Here is a 21426-nt window from a genome sequence, read left to right as displayed (position 1 = left end):
TTCCTCTCATCCAATCTCATCCAAACACGAGATGGGTTGAACCCGAATCCAACCTATTCCACGTGATCCCAGAACCAAACTCATGCTTAGTAGTAGCATTAATTTCGTGATCAAACTCTATATCCCCACCAGGAAATAAATACCTCGCACCACGGCACCAGTAATCTCTCCTGCATCCGAACGCTGGAACAACCGCCACCTACACGGCTGTCCTTCCAGACCGTCAAAATTTTGCTGGACTGCACCTGTTTCTTTCATCAGCCGCTACATCGTGCCCTTCAGGTCCACACTCCCCACTGAAACACTAGAGCAGTGCCGCACTGCAGTGGCCGGAGAAAGAACCTTTGGGACTTGGTTTGACTATCCGCGCTTTCCGCCAAATATGTTGTCAGGCGTCACGAGTGGCATGATCGCAATCTTCGCCTTTTCCCGTGCACGGGCTGGCTTGTGGTGTTGTTTTCGCAAATGTGGATGCGACGAGTAAGCACTCGCGTGGGACAAATGTCCTTCTAGAAAAGATCGAGCGAGCCCAGGGGCCCCAAGCACTTGGTTCACTCCACCACCGGGGAGTTGGCCCTCTGGTTGGTGAGAAAGCGATGCCGCCGCCCCATGGGCCATGTACGAGCTCGGTGGCGCGAACAATCATTAGTGGCATTCAACATTCATGACGATCATCATGGGTTCATCGCATTAGCCATTGGCCATTGCTAGTTGACGTCTGTTTGGGTAAGCAATGCGTAGACAGGCAGGGACAAGAAACTCTGCCTTCCATTCCTTGGTCAATTTACAGCAGGAGAGTCCCTGGCAGTGGCCTTGTCACTTCTGGGAAGCTGGGCTACGGTAACGAGCAGCTAATCCTGTAACACCCCACGCGCCGCCAAACTCCAAGAGTTGCCAAACGTGGCTTCTCGCATGTTGGAGTACAAAACTCACTAGTATGTTGCCCTAGATAAAATAGGGAAACAACAATAAAATGATATTTTGAAAATAACCACGCGCTAACATTTAATGACCAACCTAACCACATGCTAGCATATGTTTATTTTTTTTATAAAAAATATTGTTTTTGTTGCTCCTTCCGCTACTTTTACTCTAGCATGTGAGAAAGGAGTTGACACAGTGGGTCTTTTATGGCGCCTATGGTGTTACATTTCTTGAATTATTACGTAACTTTGCAAGCACAAATTTCTTAAAGTGTGCTATCCTTCCTGTCACGTGGACACGTCACTCTTCTTGTGCGCATTGCACTGTCGAAACATTCAGTCCGCATGAGCTAAAGATGTTATTCTCGAATCTTTGACTACTAATCCAAAATCTTTCCAGAGAAACATAATGGCATTCCAGTGTTTGGAGGTGTGACATTTTTTTGTTTCTTGAGGTCATTTTCGGAGTTTAGGATCAACTTATTCATTTTTCGACATTTCAAAATTGAACTTGATCATTTTTTGATACTAGGATGAAACCTTTGAATGATCAGGTTGACTTCACTAGAATGAGCTGACCACAAATTAGACATTTAACCATGCACATAAAGAAAGAAATGTATACTATTTGAATCGTAGAACATCGCTTGTCACATTAGCAAACATGCGGATAAGTTTTTTTTTTTTACATTGGGTCGATCCATAATTCACTCTTTGAACTATAAATGGTGGATGAATGAATATAAGAACGCGAAAACTATGAGCATCTCCAGTGTGCTCAGAATTCGAACCGAGCACATTGTGAATTCGAACCTTGTTGTCAGAAGGCAAAATCTAACCGTCTATTCAGTTCAAAACAATACCAAATAAATACTCTATTTACCCGAAATAGAGAGAGAGAGAGAGAATGAATTATCCGTTGCAGCTAGAGAGAGATTGAGGGTGAAAACTTCCTTCTATTTTTTTTGGTAATAACTTCAAATGTGGACCCTCTAAATCGATTTTTAGAGTGGAGCAACCTAACATTATCAGATGCCCAACAAACTTTCTCAGCATGACGTCCATAGTTCCATCCGATTGTGAATATTGTTGCTAGATTATAGAATTTCTAGTAGTTCCACACGACATCTAAGAATCCAAAAACCAAAGTAGTCATAAGTCAGAATTAACAATTCCTACCACCACTTTCATGCGGAGGCTATGGGGCCCACACCTGGTGATTTTACACATGGCCCAGCTGCCAGCGAGTGGTGGTAAATTCGACGAGATGATACTGTTTTTTTTTCTTTTGAGAGGACGAGATACTACTAGCAGTACTGGCCGTTCGCCAGCCCCACCCACCAGTCCACGCCAAGAGCAAATCCGCAAGCGTTACTGCCGCCGACAGGCTGGTCCCACCACATTCTCCGCTCTCGCACGGATGACAACGGTGATGAGTGGTGGGTGGGCTGGAGATCGGAAACAGACGCAGAAAATGAGGTAAAACCGCCCAGGAAACCCACCCTTCCTTCGGCTGTCTTTTCCGGCGTGTGACCGTGAGGTGGCGCGTCGCCGCGAACTCGTTTGCTGGTGCTCGGCATCCGGCCATCCCACATTCCCACCCGCCCCGGCGTTATATAAGCTCGGCCGCGCGGTTCACTCCAAAAAAGTCCACACCTCACCCACGCCATTCTGTGCCGTGCCCCCCCCCCCCCCCCCCCCCCCCCCCCCCCTCGCCTCCCTCCATCCACTTCCGTTCCGGCATTTCGCGCTCCCGTGAGAGATCGAGGACGAGCCGAGGCGGGATGGGCCCCGGCGGGCGCCGGCGAGGGTTCGCCGCCCTCGCCGCCGCGGCGATCGCTCTGGTGCAGGTGAGTCCCGCGCTCATGATTCTCGAAGGGGTACTGTACTAGCGCGTGGGTGTCGTCGGGTCGCGCTGTGGCGGCGGCCGCTCCGAAGGGTCGTGGGGTTTCGGTCATGCTCTGGGGTTTGGAGCCCGCGTAGCCGTATCTGGGGTTGCTAATTGCATTCCTTCCTATTTTTGCGTGGCTGCATGGAGGAGCTGCAATTTTGGTAGGAGCAGTTCGTAGCGGGTGTCGTTTTCTAGTTATTGGCTCGAATTTTACCGCGGCGTTTGGATTTTACCATGGCCTCGTCGTTTGTGCGAATTCCCCTTGGGTGCTGCTTTTAAGAGGGTTGGGAGCATATTTGAGATTTGAATGTCTTTTACACGCGAGTCTGACCAAATTTCAGTTACTGACATGTATGGGAGTTTCGGATTGGGGGATCGGAACCGTGTGGGTTTGCCTCATTGGTGTTGGCTTTATTTTTCTCAGTTGGATCACCCCATTTAGTTCGATTTTAGTTGACCCCGGGGGAGTTTAGTTCGACATATGTTCAATTTTGGGTTTCACTGTCGGATTGTAGTAACTTTGTTTGCCTCTTTGTTCAGAATTATCAGTTTACACATTTTGATTAGGCTTCACGGGATTGTTGCATGCTGTGTTTTGCTGATTTTTACTCCCTGTTCCCACATTTTGAAGAGAATGTGCACATATAAAGGTCGCTTTCTTTAAAAGCGGACAGTATACTCTCTTCTAAAAATTGTCCTCCTATAAAGGCTGCTTGAATAGGGTAAAACCGTATGAACTGCATTTTCCGGAGTATTTCAAATTCTGGACCTGCCGCTTTTTATATATAAGTTAGAAGATAGTTCGAACTGTTTTGCTTTTAAGCTGCAAGGCCATTCATGATTTAGCAACATTTACTGGTGCAACAGAATTTCTTGAACCATTTATATGCGAGCTTTGATTGTCTATGCCTCAGATTAGATAAGCCATTTTTTGATTCAGTGTTTCTACCTCCCTTGAACATATTGCTTCTATAGGTCAGTTATTTGCTATTTTATCCGGTTCAGAGGGGAAGCTGTTGGATTGTCAACTTTTGGTTCTTGTTGTAAGTTGTGATGTAATTGTTGCTGCAATAGTACTTGTGCAGTACTAGAACTTCAACATGACTATTTGCATTTATGTTGGTGATGCTCCTTAGTTGAACTGACTCTTTTGTAGGCTTCACTGGAACTTCCATTGTATAATTAATCTTGTTTTCAAATTTTTGAGGCATGTGTTTCCGCATTTTTACTTCGAGAATTGATAATATTTATGTGCCCAACAAACCACCAACTGTATTCCCAGTTTCAGGCTATCCAGAAGTTGCTATGTTATGGTTTCTGCTGTCTCGGTGGTGTCTGCATTACCCTTGCAATTCTAGCTACTAAAAAGTGTTTTCTAGACTTCATCTTTCTGAAGTCTGTGGATTAATTATGGTCATACTACCCCTTGAGGATTTGAAACATAACAATATCACACTATCACCTCCCATAGTTCAATTAGATGTCATGTAGAGAGCTGGATGTGTTATTTTGGTTTTTTAAGTATTTTCCTGCAAACACCACTATTAGTTGCCTATTTATAGGGGGTGACAGAGAGATGAGTACACAATTAATAGGGGTAAACTATGTCAATGGTTATACATACATACATACATACATACATATATATATATATATATATATATATATATATATATATATATATATATATATATATATATATATATATATATATGGAGCTAAAACAGCATTTAGTTTGGACTGTGTATGGTGTGTGTAAGTAGGCTACCATATAGATAAAGTGCCATTATACAGGCATGCTGATATGGTTTTACTTCACTGCCGATTCAGGTGTTGTCTAAATAACATGCAACTCTTTTACAATGATGCAGATCAGTCTTCTAGCATTTCCAATCAGCGCACAGCAATCCAATGGCTCAAGGTAATTTGTCAGTAACCTGCAATTTTGCTGATTGTAGCTGTGGTTAGACAGTAGAAGTTACACTCAACTGCTTTACAGCATGCTACTGTATTTGGCATGTTTAAACATGGTATTCCATATTTGTGGAGCCCTTGGTGCTCATCTAACTTACCATTTTGCTTCTGTAGGGTTGTACCCGCAGAAGGTTACTGTTCCATGTACGGCATTTGTGCACAACGAAGTGATGGGAAGGTCTTAAACTGTGCGAATGCAACCAAAGCTGTTAAGGTGACAATATGGTCCTCGTACCTTGGTTCGAATGGAGAAGCATTTCCCTTATCTTTTGCAAGAAAAGAAAAGATTATTCAAATGTGGCCTGTTTACGAAGTGCTTTATTGCTTTTCCAGCCAGACACATTGTTTTCGTCAAGGATCCAAAGTTTGTGCCCAACAATCACTGGCAATGTCTGTTGCACCGCAGATCAGTTTGACACGTTACACCAACAAGTTCAACAGGTAAATGCCCTGATTGCTGAAGAAGTACATGGACTGTGCACTTGAATAAGCCATCAATGTGGGTAGTATCGCTTTTATTTGATATCAAATGATCACCCAGGAAAGTCATGTTAGTGTTACTTAATATGCACCGATCACAATTAATCTTTGTAAAGTTGTCTTTGCACCATATGTGTATTTTTTTAAAGAAATGTTTTGTGAAGCTGCGACCAGCTAACCTGAACCTGCTGAATATTTTGTTTGTGACAAGTTGCCTTTGTTATAGCATGAGGTTAATGTTTGCTTCATAGATTATCCCTGCTTCGCTCCTATTGTGCTGATGCATACCTGAGGCTGATCAAGAATAACTATCAAGAACCTTCTGGAACAGAATAATTTGTACCTACCAGCAAGTAGAACCTCTGTTAACAAATATCTTTGTCTAATTATCAATTATTTGTTTGTTATTGGTTTTTGTCATGGTTTCCTTCTGTCCTTATATGCAGTGCTGCAATCGATTGGTTGCATGGTCAGTACATCATTGTCTATTAAATGTGAATTGTTGACCATTGTACACTAGCAAGCCTTTTTCTCTACCATCCTATTTTGCCGATTCAAATACATTCATAAGGAGTTTTTCCTGAGTCAAATGACTCGATTATTTTTTACACGCCAAATGTTTAGGGGCCCCTTGTTGATCTCTACTCTAGATCTATATTCAATATAAAACTTCAGTCCATGGTTACTTGTAACTTTTAACATTTTGCAGGCTGTGCCATTTCTTGTTGGATGCCCAGCATGCTTGAGGAATTTCCTGAATCTCTTCTGTGAGATGTCTTGTTCTCCAAACCAAAGCCTATTCATTAATGTGACTTCAGTAAAGCAGGTCTTTCTTTTCTTAATCTACTTTGTCAGCATAAAAATATCTTCTGAGATTCTACCAGACCCTTTTCATATGGTTTTGTGCAGCCATCTGTTGTCATTTATTTGCTTAAACTTCTAGTGCACTATAAAAACAAGTTCATAAATAATTCATCATATGTTTATTCAATTTTTACAGGCACACTTTTGTCTGTATTTTGCAGATAAATAGCACTATGACTGTTGATGGCATAGATTACTATGTAACTACTAACTATGGTGAAGAGCTATACAACTCATGCAAGGATGTTAAGTTTGGAACTCTGAACACACGTGCAATGGATTTTCTCGGTGGAGGTGCGAAAACTTACAAAGGTACAACAGAAACCCTTTTAATTTCTGCTGATGGTATCAAGTTAAATGGCAACTATGGTTCCTGCACCCCATCTTGTTGTGCATTCGAATTCATGTTCCCACTTGATGTTTTTAAGCCTTTTAGTGCCAGATTGGATGGTAGACTATTTAATTTTGAATAAATTGATTACTTCGTGTCGTTTGTAATCACATTTGACTGACTCATGTCTAATTCTTGTCTTGTGCACTTGTGATTGAAGAGTGGTTGGCATTTATTGGGCGGCAAGCGAACCCTAATGAGCCTGGGTCACCTTATTTGATAACATTCCGATCAGATTTTAGTGATTCATCTGGTGTGAAGCCTCTAAATTCTACAATTTATTCTTGTGGAGACCCATCTTTGGGTTGTTCATGCGGTGATTGCCCTTCTTCTTCTGTTTGCACGGGATCCTTGCTGCCACAGCTGAACACTGATACCTCCTGTTCAGTTAAAATGGGTTCTTTAAAGGTAGGCATTATTACCTGAATGTATGATCAAATTACAGAAGGATTGGGTCTTGTATACCAAGCTTTATATCTATCAAAGCAGTTTAGAATTGCAGTAACTCTAAATGCATTAGAAAATGGCACAGGGGTGAACAACTTATTAGATATCAATGGGCATACTACATGCTAGGCACACATGCTTGGATTGTGTACTTATTGGATATACAACAAATGTAACTGTGACGAACAAATAATTTCACTAAATCTTATGAAATATGTATCACAGAAGGTGCTAAAAGACTGTGATAATTCTGAATTGAAATATTAACCTCTGTTGTGATTCAATGGATTCATTTTTTGGCCATTTAACAATCTTTTGGATGTTTTCTTAGTTGTTTGGTGTGCCTCTTATACTCCTTTCTATATCTACAGGCCAAATGCTTAGACTTCTCACTAGTGGTTATCTACCTTGCGTTATTATGCGCTTTTCTGCTGTGGGGTTTGTTACACAGAGCACGAGGAAGAACTGCCTCCTCCTTGCAGACAAAACCATTGAAGAATTCAGATGATAATTCAGACTCAAACCAAAATGGCAAGAGTCCTCATAACTCGGTTCAGGTTCTTTTCTGCCAATTTATTTTTCATGACCAGAGCTTGCTTGCTTTATTAGAATATTTATTTGTCTGTTTTCTTAATGTGCTTATCTTAAATATTGATATGGAGTTTTAGTTTCTTAATTATAGCTTGCTTCTCTATTTTTCTTTGGAAAATGCCCACACAATTATAATAGCTTCATTTATTATATGGCACTTCAGTTATTTTTCTCGAGATTGCACTTAAATTCTCACTTCTCCCAAGTTCATCGTTTTCATTTTGGTGAATTTATCTTGGTATCAGGTGTCTGAAGCTGCATCCTCTACTGTCAAACCATCATATCCCTCTATTGTTCAAACTTACATGTCAATTTTCTTTAGGTTGGATTCCTTCTTCAATTGTACCCAAACAATTATCATTTCAAGTGTTTAGGCACCATCCTAATTTTTGAAAAGTATTGCAGGAAGCATGGAATTTTTGTTGCTAGACACCCTCTCCTTGTGTTATGTGTATCATTGCTTATCCCTCTCCTCTTATGTATTGGTCTCCTTCGCTTCAAGGTTGAAACCCGACCAGAAAAGGTACTTAATTTATTTCAATCATTATCAATTTTAACCATTGCTGTCTTTTCGTAGAAGACCTACTTTTGCTGAAATACTCAGAACCCGACGTTGAGAATTGAGATCTGTAATTACATTTTTGTTTTTTGTATTCAACATTTATTAATTCCACTTCACCATTTGGTGTAAGTACTGCACATCTCTGTTGATTGTTACCACAATACCACTCATAAAGCATCCAGTAAATTTGGAGCATGAAAAATGAAAGAAATGGACATCACAAAATAATTTCTATGTACGTTAGAATGATTGCTTCACTCAGTTATGTGTAAGGCTAGATGTATCTGTTACAATTCATAAATATTTATTATACCGAAGTGTATATTGTTTAAAACAAAATGGAAACCACAAATCCTCTTTCTGTACAATATGAATCTTCATTATATATATTTCAGATACTTTTCTAAGCGGTTATGATCTTGTAATATTCACTATGGTGATCATTTTTTCATTTAACGTTTTAAATGCCAAATATACATTACAAAAGTTAATCTGCCAGAAGTAGTGGGTGTGAACATCATATCGAATAATCTAAACATTAGGTATTAGTTTAATTAGAGTAAATCCAACAATTAAACAGTTTAAATTATTAGAATTCTCGTATGTTGGGATTTAGTATGCTTAATTTTGTAACTCCGATGTTGATCTAATGTGTAAGCGTACACAGAAATAAATACAATTTTTTTATTACACTGCACTCAATCAGATATTTCTTTAACAAAAATGTGTCCATGGTCCACATAATGAATTGCCGTTTTAGAACTCTAGACTTCATATATAAATTACCAATCAGTTGTAAACTTCCTATGTTATTTGATCAAGCAGTTATGAATTCAATTCCTTCTCTTTTGTCAGCTTTGGGTTAGCCCTGGAAGTCGAGCCGCTGATGAGAAGAACTATTTTGACAGCCATCTTGCACCATTTTATAGGATTGAGCAGGTCTTTTCAACTCTTGCAACCTCATTTGTGCCCAATGAAGCGAATGTTTGTTACAAATTGTATTAGCGAAATTCCTATCAAATAGAACACTTCTTTTCCTGTGATTATCTTGACCCTTATCTCTGGCTTTGTTTGTACTGTTTTCCATTTCGAGATGAATATTCTAAACAGTGGATTCTGCTGTCAATTGTTGTTAATGCAGCTTGTGTTAGCCACTTCTGCATCCAGTGGGTCTGCAGCTCCTTCAATAGTAAATGACAACAATATGAAATTACTATTCCAGATTCAGAAAAAGGTAGGAAATTCACATAGTAATGTGAACTTTGGGATTTCATCTGCTGTATGGTTCTCATGTTTCTTTTAATCTTAAAGGTTGATGATCTGCGTGCAAGTTATTCCGGGTCAACAGTAGCCCTTGCTGACATTTGCTTAAAGCCACTCAGTACAGACTGTGCTACTCAAAGTGTTTTGCAGGTGATGATTCTATAGTGTCTACTGTATAGTTTCTGTATTGAAACCAACTTGGTTTTCTCTAGAATATGCAAATGTTTTATATTCCTGTGTTGTGTTTACTGGTTTCTACAAAATGCTATAAAAGTGATAGTTTCAATGCTCAATGCTGCAGTATTTCCAGCTGGATCCTAAAAAGTATGATGATTCAGGAATAGACCATGCTAAATTTTGTTTTCAGGTAAATCTCTACTGTTGAAGTATCTTATCGGTTCATGTTTTTTCTGAAGTTTGAATAGCAACTTCACCAAAATTGGGGATTTGATCATGAATTTTATTGTTCTACTTATTGGAATATGGATTCTATAGTGCATGACAGTTTTCCACTCGGTACTAAAGTTGTTGTATTGTTGACAAAGGCACATGCGGTACTTTGCATTGAATACTGACTGTCAGTATACTTACTAGTTTTTTGAGCTGGTTTTAATGGCCGTGCCTAAATGCTTATCTTGTACATTGCAGCATTACACTTCTGAAGAGACATGTTTGAGCACTTTTCAGTCACCTATTGATCCAAGTACAATTTTAGGTGGTTTTTCAGGAAACAATTTTACTGAGGTAATATTTTATTGCACATTTGTACTAGAATAAACATATTACATCTTCTGATATCTCATTGCTTATCAACTTGCTATTGCTGGGCAGGCTTCTGCATTTGTAATAACTTATCCTGTGAACAACAAAGTTGAGACAACAGGACAAGAGAACGGGAAGGCCGTGGCTTGGGAACGGGCATTTATTAATCTTGTTAAGGTTAGCCATGCTAATTCAATTTCTTTTGTTGTTGCATTTGCGCAGCAAGCGGCCTGAACCTTGATTAGCCATGCTTGAATAGGAGTGCATGGAATGTGCCTGAACCTTTGATTAGTGGCTCCTGTTGGGTTTCAACTCTAGCCTATACCAACTTGCTTGGGACTGAAAGGCTTTAATGTTGATGTTGTTGCATTTGCTCAGCAAGTTTCCCTTCCTTTGATAGAAGTCTACTCTAATTGATACCTGTTCTATACAAGCCAACAGTTCCACATTTATTCTTTAAGCACTTCCTGTGGCATATTTCCACACTTCCCCACTGCCTCTGTGTTCAAGATTAGACCTTGTTTGTGGGCTAGTAAACTACTGAAAATTACATATCCCTTTCAAGCAGCTATAAAGAACATTTGAGTACACATGGTTCTATGTCCTCATAAGATAAAGCAATATGAAAGAATTGTGATAAGGCAATCTAAGAGTATTCAACTTTATTATCTTAGGGCATCATTTGGGACACAACAATGTTTTCAGTTCTGTTTATCCTTTCTTGATACAGCTAGCCAAACGCAGTTCCCTTTGGTTGAAGCTTGTAAAATTTGGGTGAGGTATTGAGGATACCCCACCCCTCAAAGTTGAGTTAAGATCCACGTGTCATTGAGATATTGGTGGGCATATCCTGAAATTCCACTTATGTGGCATATCCCCATATTGCAACGTTAAATGTGTGACTGCTAATGTCATTTATGTGCACAACGATTTTTAGCTCAAAGCATTTTTTTTGGCAGTTTCTTACCTTCAGTGCTTTGTATCTTCTGATTTATCCATTGCAAGAAGTTACTTCTTCTTTAATTTATATATTTTACTTTCAATATTACATACAATGAGGTAGAAGACTTAAATGATTAGGGATAGGTGTTGGACAGCTGATCAGCTAGCAAAAAGGAATCTGCCACACCCTGCAAGCTGCCCACACTGTGATCAAGCGGAGGAAACCATTAATCACCTCTGATAGAATGTGTCTTTGCTCGAGAGTTTTGGTTTAATATTCTGAGAAGGGTTGGACTGCAGGCTCTCACCCCTCATCCGGATGCAAGAAGTTTTGAGGATTGGTGGGAAGTAAGTTCTAACAATGTGCCTGCTCCCATTAGAAAAGGCCTGCTCCCATTAGAAAAGGCCTTAACTCTCTAATTATTCTGGGAGCCTGGACGTTGTGGAACCATTGCAACTGATGTGTCTTTGATGGGGCCTCTCCAAGTGTTACCAGAGCGTTGTTCTCAGCCAGTGAGGAGTTACATTTGTGGGGTATGGCTGGAGCTCGAGGAGTTAATCACCTCCTTGCTTTAGTGCCAACTCAGGAGTGAAGGTTTAGGTCAAGGTCGGCTGTTTTTTCCTGTAGAAAAGGCGCTTGTCGGCATGGTTCTGTAATGGTGTGTGTGTGTGTGTGTTTGTGTGTTGTAATGGTTCTTATCCCTTTTTTCTTCTTAATATAATGATACGCAGCTCTCCTGCGTGTTCGAGAAAAAAAATGAGGTAGAAGACCTAAATCTTTTTCTTTCAGGAGGAAATACTTCCGATGGTATTAGCACAGAACCTGACATTGTCCTTTTCGTCCGAGAGCTCTATCCAAGATGAATTAAACAGAGAAAGTACAGCTGATGCTATTACAATAGTGGTAAATATCTTATATATGCAAAACCCTTTAATATTGTTGAAGGCATCGTAGTTTCAACTGTATGCTTATTTGTTTCTTGTGATTGAAATCAGATTAGCTATATTGTGATGTTTGCATATATATCATTCACACTTGGAGACCGGCCTTCTCGTTGGTTGTCATTATTTGTTTCATCAAAGGTATGGGTACAGTAGAATGATCGCTCAGCTCTTTGCCATCTTGGGTGTCATTTTCCTCATGCTTGCATTCTTGTCTATTCTCATTTGCATGTACCATTGACCTCGCAGCTGGTATCTAGATTCTACGTAAAGTGCTTATGTTTTATTTATGTCCCTGATACAAATGAAGCTGATCGCATTTTATGTGCTTCTATGCTCTAGTCAAAATAGTTTTATAAGTGAAAAGTATCATATGTGACCGGCCCTATACAACTCTCTGCTTTAGATTCAGTAGACTATTTTGTAAATTACAAAAAATATGACACATTTTACAAACAACCACAGTTTATTCCCTCAAACAATACATGACCACCCGGTTCTGTAAAATTGCATGTAACATTTGCAAACAGTTATTTCTTTAATTGCACAAAAGTTACAACTGAAAATTTCTGACAAGAGGCAATCTGTTTTTAGATTTATCTTACAATATTTTAATCTTGAGTTTCGTTTTGAAGACCTGATTTATTCGTCAGATACCGATTTACTTAACCATGCAAAACTTGTCTTACATAATTGCATTTGGTCTCTACAAACATTTGACCCAGATAGATTTCAGGTACTGCTTGGCTTGTCTGGGGTCGTCCTGGTGATGCTTTCAGTTTTAGGATCAATGGGATTCTTTAGTGCTATTGGAGTGAAGTCTACCCTTATTATTATGGAAGTGATTCCTTTTCTTGTGCTGGCTGTAAGTCTTCTGTACAACAGTGGTTGACTTTCTGTTCTTCAATTAATCTGATGTCCTTTCATTATGTTTCTTTGATTTTCTGTTAACAAAAAACTATTTGGGCCTTACACATGTGAGTAAGTAACACTATAGCATTTTCATGTACAATGTTGAAATATTGCTTAAAGGTTTGTTTACCATGAGCTACCTCTGCTTAAAATCGGATTCCCATGATCTTTGAACTATGTAAGGTTGATGCTGTATGCATCTGCTGAAGGAATGTGCCTCCAAGATTCTTTTTTCAGAGTCAGAACAATGCTTGTGTCTGACTTTGCCTCTGAGTACACTAAGTCTATTTCCTTGAAAGGGTTTTGTAGTTGATTGATGCCTTTAATTGATCTTTAATTTGTTGAAGAAGTAGATGATCGTGTGATAGGTAGATATAAAGACTTTCAATTATTGTGAAGAAACTGACACTTGTGATTGTGGTTAGGTCGGTGTCGATAACATGTGTATCCTTGTGCATGCTGTCAAACGCCAACCAGATCAGTCAAACTTGGAAGAGCGGATAAGTGAAGCACTGGTGGAAGTTGGACCATCCATTACATTAGCCAGTTTTGCTGAAGTACTAGCCTTTGCTGTGAGTGCAATTAATCCAATGCCTGCGACCAGAGTGTTTTCCATGTTTGCCGGTTGGTTTCTCTACATTAGCTCAATTGTATCCCTACTTGTTACTTTTTGGAGTTTCCAACCTACTTTGTCTTGTGCAGCACTGGCGGTCTTTATGGATTTCCTTCTCCAAGTGACAGCTTTTGTAGCCCTTATTGTATTTGACTTTAGGAGAGCACAGGATGGCAGGATTGATTGTGTCCCTTGTGCGAGAATCGCGTCAAGTCCAGCTGCCGGTGATGGTAAGCAGTGAGATCTTGCATTTGCTTTGCTATAACCTGCTGTCTTAAATGTGAAGTCATTTTGGCTCTTTCCTAACTGTCCTCTTTTCTTACTGCCTTGAAAACTTAAGGTGGTGATGGACAGAGGCTCCACTTGCTTGCTAGATATATGAGGGTAACCATTTTAGTCTTTTTTGCTGTTGTTGATACTTCAATTTCAGCCATGTTTTAGGTTGTCTGATTTTCCTGTTCTTTTGACGGACTTGTAGTTGCCTTTTCTTTTATACGTGTAGGATATCCATGGACCAATTCTCAGTTACCGGGCAGTGAAGTTCGTTGTAATCACTGTGTTTGTAGGATTGGCATTTTCAAGCATAGTAAGTTTTCTTCTGTTTCTCTTGCATGCATGATGATTCTTACTATTCTTTATTGCTGAGGTGCCTATTGCTTTAGAATGATATTCTGACATTAGGATACTGTTGGCTGTTACAAAGATTATCCTGTTTTTAAGAGCATGAGTCATTTTTCTTTTTTCTTTGAAATAATCATGCAATCACATTGTGGGATCATCTGTCGACTGTCGCTGATGTCATTCTTTAACTGAGCACTGTGATCAAATGCACTTCTCCTGCATTTTCTTGGAAATAATGTGTGGTTGTGTTATCACTCACTGCAGTGTGTCCTATGTTCTAATTAGGCTTTGTCTACTAGACTGCAACCAGGATTGGAGCAGCAAATTGTTCTGCCACGAAATTCCTATTTACAGGTTTGCTACTGCAAGAGCCTTAGGAATACTTCTTGAAGCACTTTCCTCTTTTCCTTCGCGCTAATTGTAGTATTTCCAGGACTATTTTGATGACCTTGCAAAGTACATGAAAGTTGGTCCACCATTATACTTTGTTGTGAAAGACTTCAATTACAGGTATTTATACCTAAAAACAGCACTCAGAATTTTTTTCAAAGAGAAGAATGACGTTGGGTGCAAATATACATGTAATATTGGCTCCTAAACTTTAGTATTGGCTATTTATCATCGTTGTCACTCTTCTATATTCCTTAGTTCTTGAAATATGGTCGACTTAGTATCATGTATGATTCCTGTGGCAACTGTTTCATGTGATATATGCTTTCTCTTTTCTGGAGAAAACACTGCATGCTGAATAACTTCAAATTCTTACATTTCTATTATTCCTGATATGATAACAACAGCAGCAGCAGCAAATCCTTTTGTTCCTACTCCCTCCGTCCCAAATTGTAGGTCGTTTTGGTATTTCTAGGTTCATAGTTTTTGCTATGCATCTAGATATGTATTTTGTCAAGATACATACTAAAAGCTATGAATTTAGAAATGCCAAAACGACCAACAATTTGAGACGGAGGGAGTAATATGCAAGAAGTTAAAAAAATTCTAAGTTTCTCATGTTGCTGGATCAGTTATTGTTGCCTTTTGACATGAGGTGATTTAGTTGAGCTCTATTGAATTGCATGCTTAACAGAGATAGAAGCTTGACCTATGGTTTCTTTTATATTGTTTTCCAGCTCTGCATCGGTGCATACGAATCAGATATGTTCGATCAACCAGTGTAATTCAAATTCTCTTTTGAATGAGGTATATTATTGTGATCCATAATATATTCAGTAAATAATTTTTCTTTGCCAATTTAGTAGCACAATATATATCGGAGGTGAGCTTGTTTAGTACCTATAAGGCTACCCTTCTCCCACTGCAAACTGAGCATCTGGTGCAACAGTTCATTTGTTGTGAAGATTGCACTCTGTGTAACATTATTTTTTGCAATCATGCAGATAGCAAGACAATCGTTATCCCCTGAGACTAGTTACATTGCTAAACCTGCTGCTTCATGGCTTGATGACTTCCTAATTTGGATGTCTCCTGAAGCATTCGGATGCTGTAGGAAATTTGTGAATGGAAGTTACTGCCCTCCAGATGATCAGGTTATAGACTTTTTCCTCTCTTTGCTTACTGTATTTGTATTGATTTGATCAAAACAGATGAATTTTTATCTGAATCAGTGGAACTTTCCCTAACTATATAAAATAAAAAAGGATGAATAGTGCTAACAAAGAAAACAGTAACTGGTCACTCCATGGAATATCCTTTCTCCACATGTGAGCAAATTGCTAGGCATGCACAGTAACAAAGAAAAATGCACCTTCCTTGCCTACTGAAGTAGCAACGGTCTCCATACTAGGGCAATAACTTTTTTAATGCACCTTTTATTCTAATAGATGGTAATTAACGTTCAAACCTGTACTTTACAGCCTCCATGCTGCCAACTCGATCAGGATTCAGGCACTTGCAGCGCAAGCAGAACCTGCAGTAACTGCACAACGGTAATATCTGTAATCTTCATACCTTTTACCTTATTAATCAATTCCAGATGGTTGTTTTCTGTACTACTGTGTCCTTTTTTGTTTTTTGGAGGGAAATACAGTAGGGGAAACCCCTACTCTGCTTTTGTCCTATTATTTGTAATGAATAAATACTTAAATTGTATGGTTAAACCACAATCCACACATAATATACTGGAAGTAGAAGTGAAATGTTTCTGATCTACTTTATGCTTTTATTTCAGTGCTTCCTACACTCAGACTTGGATAATGGACGCCCATCCACAACCCAATTCAAAGATAAACTCCCATGGTTTCTTGATGCACTTCCATCGAGTGATTGTTCTAAAGGGGGAAAAGGAGCTTATTCAACAAGTTTGGACCTCAATGGTGTGTGTACTATGTTATGATAGTGTACCTTATCTTCATGCTGTCTTTTAAATCTGAAATCATGCTTAACATATAGACTCCACTAACCAGGTTGTGAACTAGCGTTGACAAGCCTATTTCTTTTTCAGGTTATGAAAGTGGCATCATACAAGCATCAGCATTCCGAACATACCATACTCCCCTTAATAAGCAGGTCCTAAACTAGGATGCAGCCCATTATGATTATCCTCGTCTTTCCATTTTACCTACCAAAATTGAACCTGTGTTTTCTAATCTTTTCTTTTTCTTTTTCTAGACGGACTATGTTAACTCAATGAGAGCTGCTCGGGACTTCAGTTCTAAAATGTCCAAAGATTTACAGGTACCTCAGCTGCAACAATATTTTAGATCAGGACAATATCAGTAAGAAAAGTACAGCCATTAAATATAACAAGTATGGATACTGACTACATAGTGTAACTAAGAACTGATCTTTCTCTTGATATACTTTCCCCTGCTACATACTCAAGAAAAATAGACTATGCACTTCTTCTCCTTTTTTTCTCAACCATAAGGAGAAACCACCCAGGCATTTTTTTTGAAGAAAAAAAAAAGGTAGAGGAGCACTGAACCCTGGCTGGCCAAGAAACTTGCTGAAACTAGTTTCTCAAGGAGGTAAAAGTTGATGAGCCCTGGGTGGGCGTGCCCTCAACAAAAGGCACTAACCAACCATGGTTCTTGATTATGCACCTCCCTCCCTGTGCAATGATGGTAGCTTGCCAGTGTACATTATGATAAGCCTTTTGCCAAGAGCACATTACACCTAGATTTTGTTTTGGCTCTTATTGAGTTGCATACATCAACCAGTTCAACCCAAAAGCTTAAGCTAATAGGGAAAGGTGGGCAATTCACTTATACTCCAACACGCCCCCTCACGGCAGGCTCCGTCAGGCCGCATGTGGAAATTGGAGTAGGCTGCAATTATTTTATTTAATCGCGCCTGCCAGGGTTCGAACTCAAGACCTCTGGCCCTGATACCATATTGAGTTGCATGCACTAACCAGTTCAACCCAAAAGCTTAAGCTAATAGGGAAAGGTGGGCAATTCACTTATACTCCAACAGCTCTACCTGTTGTGATATATTTGGAGAGAGACTCCCTCCCTCTTTCCCTCTCTGTGCAATAGTAACAGAAAAAAAATAGGGTCTTTCCTTTGTGAAAATGGTAACATGATGGTAGCTTGCCAGTGTACATTCTGATAAGCCTTTTGCCGAGAGCACATTACACTAGATTTTGTTTTGGCTCTACCAGTTGTGACCTATTTGGAAGAGAAAAGTTTATTGTGCAAGCTTTATCTTTTCAGCTGAGGTGCACGGACCATGAAATAATAATTGTTTGATATTTCATATTTCGCATGGATTACTCTGAGAATTTTCTAGGTTGTAGTTTTTTTACCAAGCCTCTGATATATCCTATTTGTGCAGATGGAAATTTTCCCATATTCTGTGTTCTATATATTCTTTGAGCAATATCTGGGTGTGTGGAAGACAGCTATCATGAACATATGTGTTTGCCTTGGTTAGTAACTAAATTCACTATTTGTTTATTATTACTTAGTGTTGCCTTGTGACTTAAATGTCACAGAGGACTCCCTTTGTACGATTTTTTCATCCATTATAACTCCTAATATATTCAATTAGTATCCTAATATTATCTTAATATAAATATGTAGCATATAGTGTTCTTGCTCGACTGTCATGATTATATTCCTGGAATTAGTTCCTCAGATTGCACTGAAGAAACAATGGTTGTTGAACATTGAGGGCCAGTTAATATGAACGGGTTTTATGATTCATTGAACTTTCATTAGTTGACTGAGTTTCCAATGAATTGATTGTTATGTGTTAATGTGTCAGTCAGCTGGGAACTGGTGAGTTCACAGCTTTGGTGGACCTGGAGTGGTCCCAGTCAAACAGTTTCACAATGTTCTGGCTGAAGAGGTCCCAGCCAGCTAGGCTTCTGGCTGAATCTTTCATTATTGGTTTATTCGGACATATGAATTGTATATTTCTTCCCAAGCTACTAGTCATCGTTCCACCCCATTTATAGCCAAGATGGAAACAAAAGTTATATATCAACACTAAAAAAAAATTAAAATGGTGGGGGATACTTTATAGCACATGATTTTTCATTTCACAGATTTTTCTATGTTTCGAATTAACTTCTAGACAGAATCAGATGAAAAAGTAAGATATTTGTTGCATTTAATCTGACTATGTTCACTGTTATGCCAAAAAAATTGCAGGTACTATATTTGTCGTTTGCTTCCTAGTCACCAGCAGGTCTGTAAGGCTGTTGATAATCCCAGTACCAACTATTTTCAATTGATGCTCAATTCACCAGATCCTTATCTTCATTCATCTTCTGGTTTCAGTTTATGGGCTTCAGCAATCATTTTAATTGTGCTGGCAATGATAGTCTTGGATTTGATGGTATGTTTGACCCTCGGAATGTACTCCTTGAAGTTAAATACATTTGAAAAATATTTAGAGTAATTAACTAACCCTAATGAATATATAATGCACATAATACCAGATTTGAAGTAAAAGCTGTTAAAATGAAGTGGGCTGTTGGCTCATGGTGTGATTTTGTGTGATAGCTGAACTAAGCAACTTATAGGATTCATTTACAATTGCTGAAGCCTCTGAGTATGTTATTGATGCTATGATGTGAAATAATCATGCTGAAGTATCAAAAAGAAGGAAAACTTTATAAATGAATCTAAAAAGATGTTCCCTTTACAATCGCCTACCACTATTGGCATAATGGCATGTACTAGACTCCTGGGTGTTTGTATATGTCATACTAGTCCCTGATGTTAGGGAATCACAGCACAATTTTAGGTCCCTAGTAATGACATTGCTTATTCTAATTCAATCTGTTCTGTCACGGTGTTGAATTATTGTTGGCCCTAATTTTTCTTTCCCTTCTCTTTTCTTGAAATTGTTGGCAGGGAGTGATGGCCATCCTTGGTATTCAGCTCAATGCGATTTCTGTTGTAAACCTTGTTATGTCAATAGGAATTGCTGTTGAGTTCTGTGTTCATATCACGCATGCCTTTATGGTAGGTGCTGTACATTTGGAAATACCAGCTCCAAATCTTTTAACTTTGCTGATTTATGTGATTATTGGAAAGTTCTAACCCTTGTTTTTTTATAATTCTTGGAAGAAAGTATTCCTGCTATGCATGTAAAAGGCTTGGCATGAAACTGTGCAGCACTTTTCAGGCCAATTCTACAGATCTTTGCTGCACACATTTGTACTGATCATGAAAACCTGCCAATCATTCCTTCCTATCAGTAGGATTTAGTACCATGCGCACAGCTATATGATAATACCATTTTGGACTTTAATGCAGAAGTATTTCAATTGGATATGCTCTTTACAGTCTGCATAAGTTCTCGTAGCAAGAAGGATGATACTAATGCCACACAACTCGTTCAACAGAACTGCTTTGATATGATATAAACACGCTTCTAAAAAATATATTAACTAATGTTTGTGTTGGCTGTTATTTTCCACAGCCCACACCAAGACTTAACACTAGGTTTCTATTATTATTTTATAGATTGGCACTGGGGACAGAGAAACTCGTGCAAGGCAGGCTCTATCCACGATGGGTGCTTCTGTATTCAGGTTAGAAATTGCATTCTCCCTAAAAATGTGGCTAGCCTGAGAAAATAAAAAACAGGACGAAGATTTAAGCTTCGATCATTTGAATACTTGGATTGGTTACATCATATGCTTTATTGATTGATTTTTTTTGCATTCATGTGCATAGGCGAGTGTTCTGTACAGCAGCTTTTAGATGTTTAAATTTACTCGTGCATTTCTGTAAGACTTTTTCAATCTTACAACTGGTGTCAACTGGATTTGCTTGCTATTCTTACACCTCACAGCAACAATTATTATCATCTTTGTCTGACATACTTTTTGGCTTTTCAGTGGAATCACTTTGACCAAGCTTGTGGGAGTTATTGTCCTGCGTTTTGCAAAATCTGAAGTTTTTGTGGTACATATTTCTGATCCGCATTTAACCCAAAATTCATGTTACGTCTTACCCTGAAGTACACCTTTCTTATATCCATGTGACTATAGGTCTATTACTTCCAAATGTACTTGGCTCTTGTCCTCATTGGGTTCCTGCATGGGCTTATCTTCCTACCGGTTAGTATCTAGTTCATCTATCATCTTTTATTGTTTCCACACAATCTCATAAAAAGCTTTAACCAATAAATTACTAAATCTTTCAGGTCGTTCTGAGCTTATGTGGCCCTCCTCCAAAATCGGTGAAGCCAGTTGAACAAAATCATCCACCTTCAGCTTCAACCGAGCGGACTTGATGGGATTTTATTCGAGTTAATAGTGAAATCATTGAAAATTGAAATGGGCCAGTTTGGGATCCTCTGTGCGTCCATGTACATAACATCCATCTCTCCCGGTGCAGGAGTACCATCGAGTTGTACAGCATTTGTTGAAGGTGAAAGCAGTGCTATAGATCCATAGAAAAAGACTGTACATATCCATCTCTTATTGTTTGCATAACTAGGTTAGTTGGTGCTTACATGGTGGAAAAGGAAACTAAGAGGCGTATTGGGTCTAGATTGTGCGGCATAGCTAGGTCGTGTTTGGATCCAAAGTTGATGGGTTAAAGTTTAGTCCCTAAATTTTAGCCTCTAAGATTTAGTCCTTGTGGGGTGTTTGGATGTAAGAGCTAAAAGGTAGTCTTCCTTGAGTTTAATGACTGATTTGCCCTCATTTATTGATTCAAACAACATGCATGTCTCAAATTCATTTTTATTGACTCCATGCACATGCACGCCCAGGACTCCACTTCATCTGGCCATGCACAGGCACATGCACATGTACGCCCAGGCCTT

The 21426-nt window shown here is 39.0% G+C and overlaps 1 protein-coding gene across 1 annotated transcript; it reads left to right on the top strand.

The window, feature by feature from the left end:
• The first annotated feature begins 2623 nt into the window (after positions 1-2623).
• Positions 2624-21304, top strand: LOC117863584 (uncharacterized). Its single transcript, XM_034747375.2, has 39 exons — positions 2624-2773; positions 4686-4735; positions 4903-5002; positions 5122-5229; positions 5978-6094; positions 6294-6444; positions 6684-6931; positions 7342-7527; positions 7807-7883; positions 7967-8084; positions 8979-9062; positions 9265-9357; positions 9435-9536; positions 9688-9753; positions 10035-10130; positions 10218-10325; positions 11881-11994; positions 12087-12173; positions 12769-12897; positions 13370-13568; positions 13647-13787; positions 13898-13941; positions 14060-14143; positions 14464-14532; positions 14612-14688; positions 15306-15375; positions 15573-15722; positions 16050-16121; positions 16364-16508; positions 16637-16701; positions 16804-16869; positions 17971-18064; positions 18792-18828; positions 18921-18978; positions 19500-19610; positions 20115-20182; positions 20492-20558; positions 20645-20713; positions 20800-21304. Exons 1-39 carry the CDS (start codon positions 2708-2710, stop codon positions 20887-20889), a joined length of 3876 nt encoding a protein of 1291 aa, XP_034603266.1. The 5' UTR covers positions 2624-2707; the 3' UTR covers positions 20890-21304.
• Positions 21305-21426: the final 122 nt, after the last annotated feature.

The sequence above is a fragment of the Setaria viridis genome, chromosome 7, assembly GCF_005286985.2.
Source record: "Setaria viridis chromosome 7, Setaria_viridis_v4.0, whole genome shotgun sequence".
Lineage (NCBI taxonomy): Eukaryota > Viridiplantae > Streptophyta > Magnoliopsida > Poales > Poaceae > Setaria > Setaria viridis.
The sequence above is the reverse complement of the archived record's forward strand: the minus strand, read 5'-3'. Positions and strand labels throughout refer to the sequence as shown.

What these genes read in the sequence shown, in the direction of transcription:
- LOC117863584 (XM_034747375.2), top strand. Translation starts at nt 2,708, where the DNA reads ATGGGCCCCGGCGGGCGCCGGCGAGGGTTCGCCGCCCTCGCCGCCGCG. An exon ending in CATTTTATAGGATTGAGCAG is followed by an intron (nt 9,063 to 9,264) that starts GTCTTTTCAACT and finishes TTGTTAATGCAG; the next exon opens with CTTGTGTTAGCCACTTCTGC. An exon ending in CTGATGCTATTACAATAGTG is followed by an intron (nt 11,995 to 12,086) that starts GTAAATATCTTA and finishes GATTGAAATCAG; the next exon opens with ATTAGCTATATTGTGATGTT.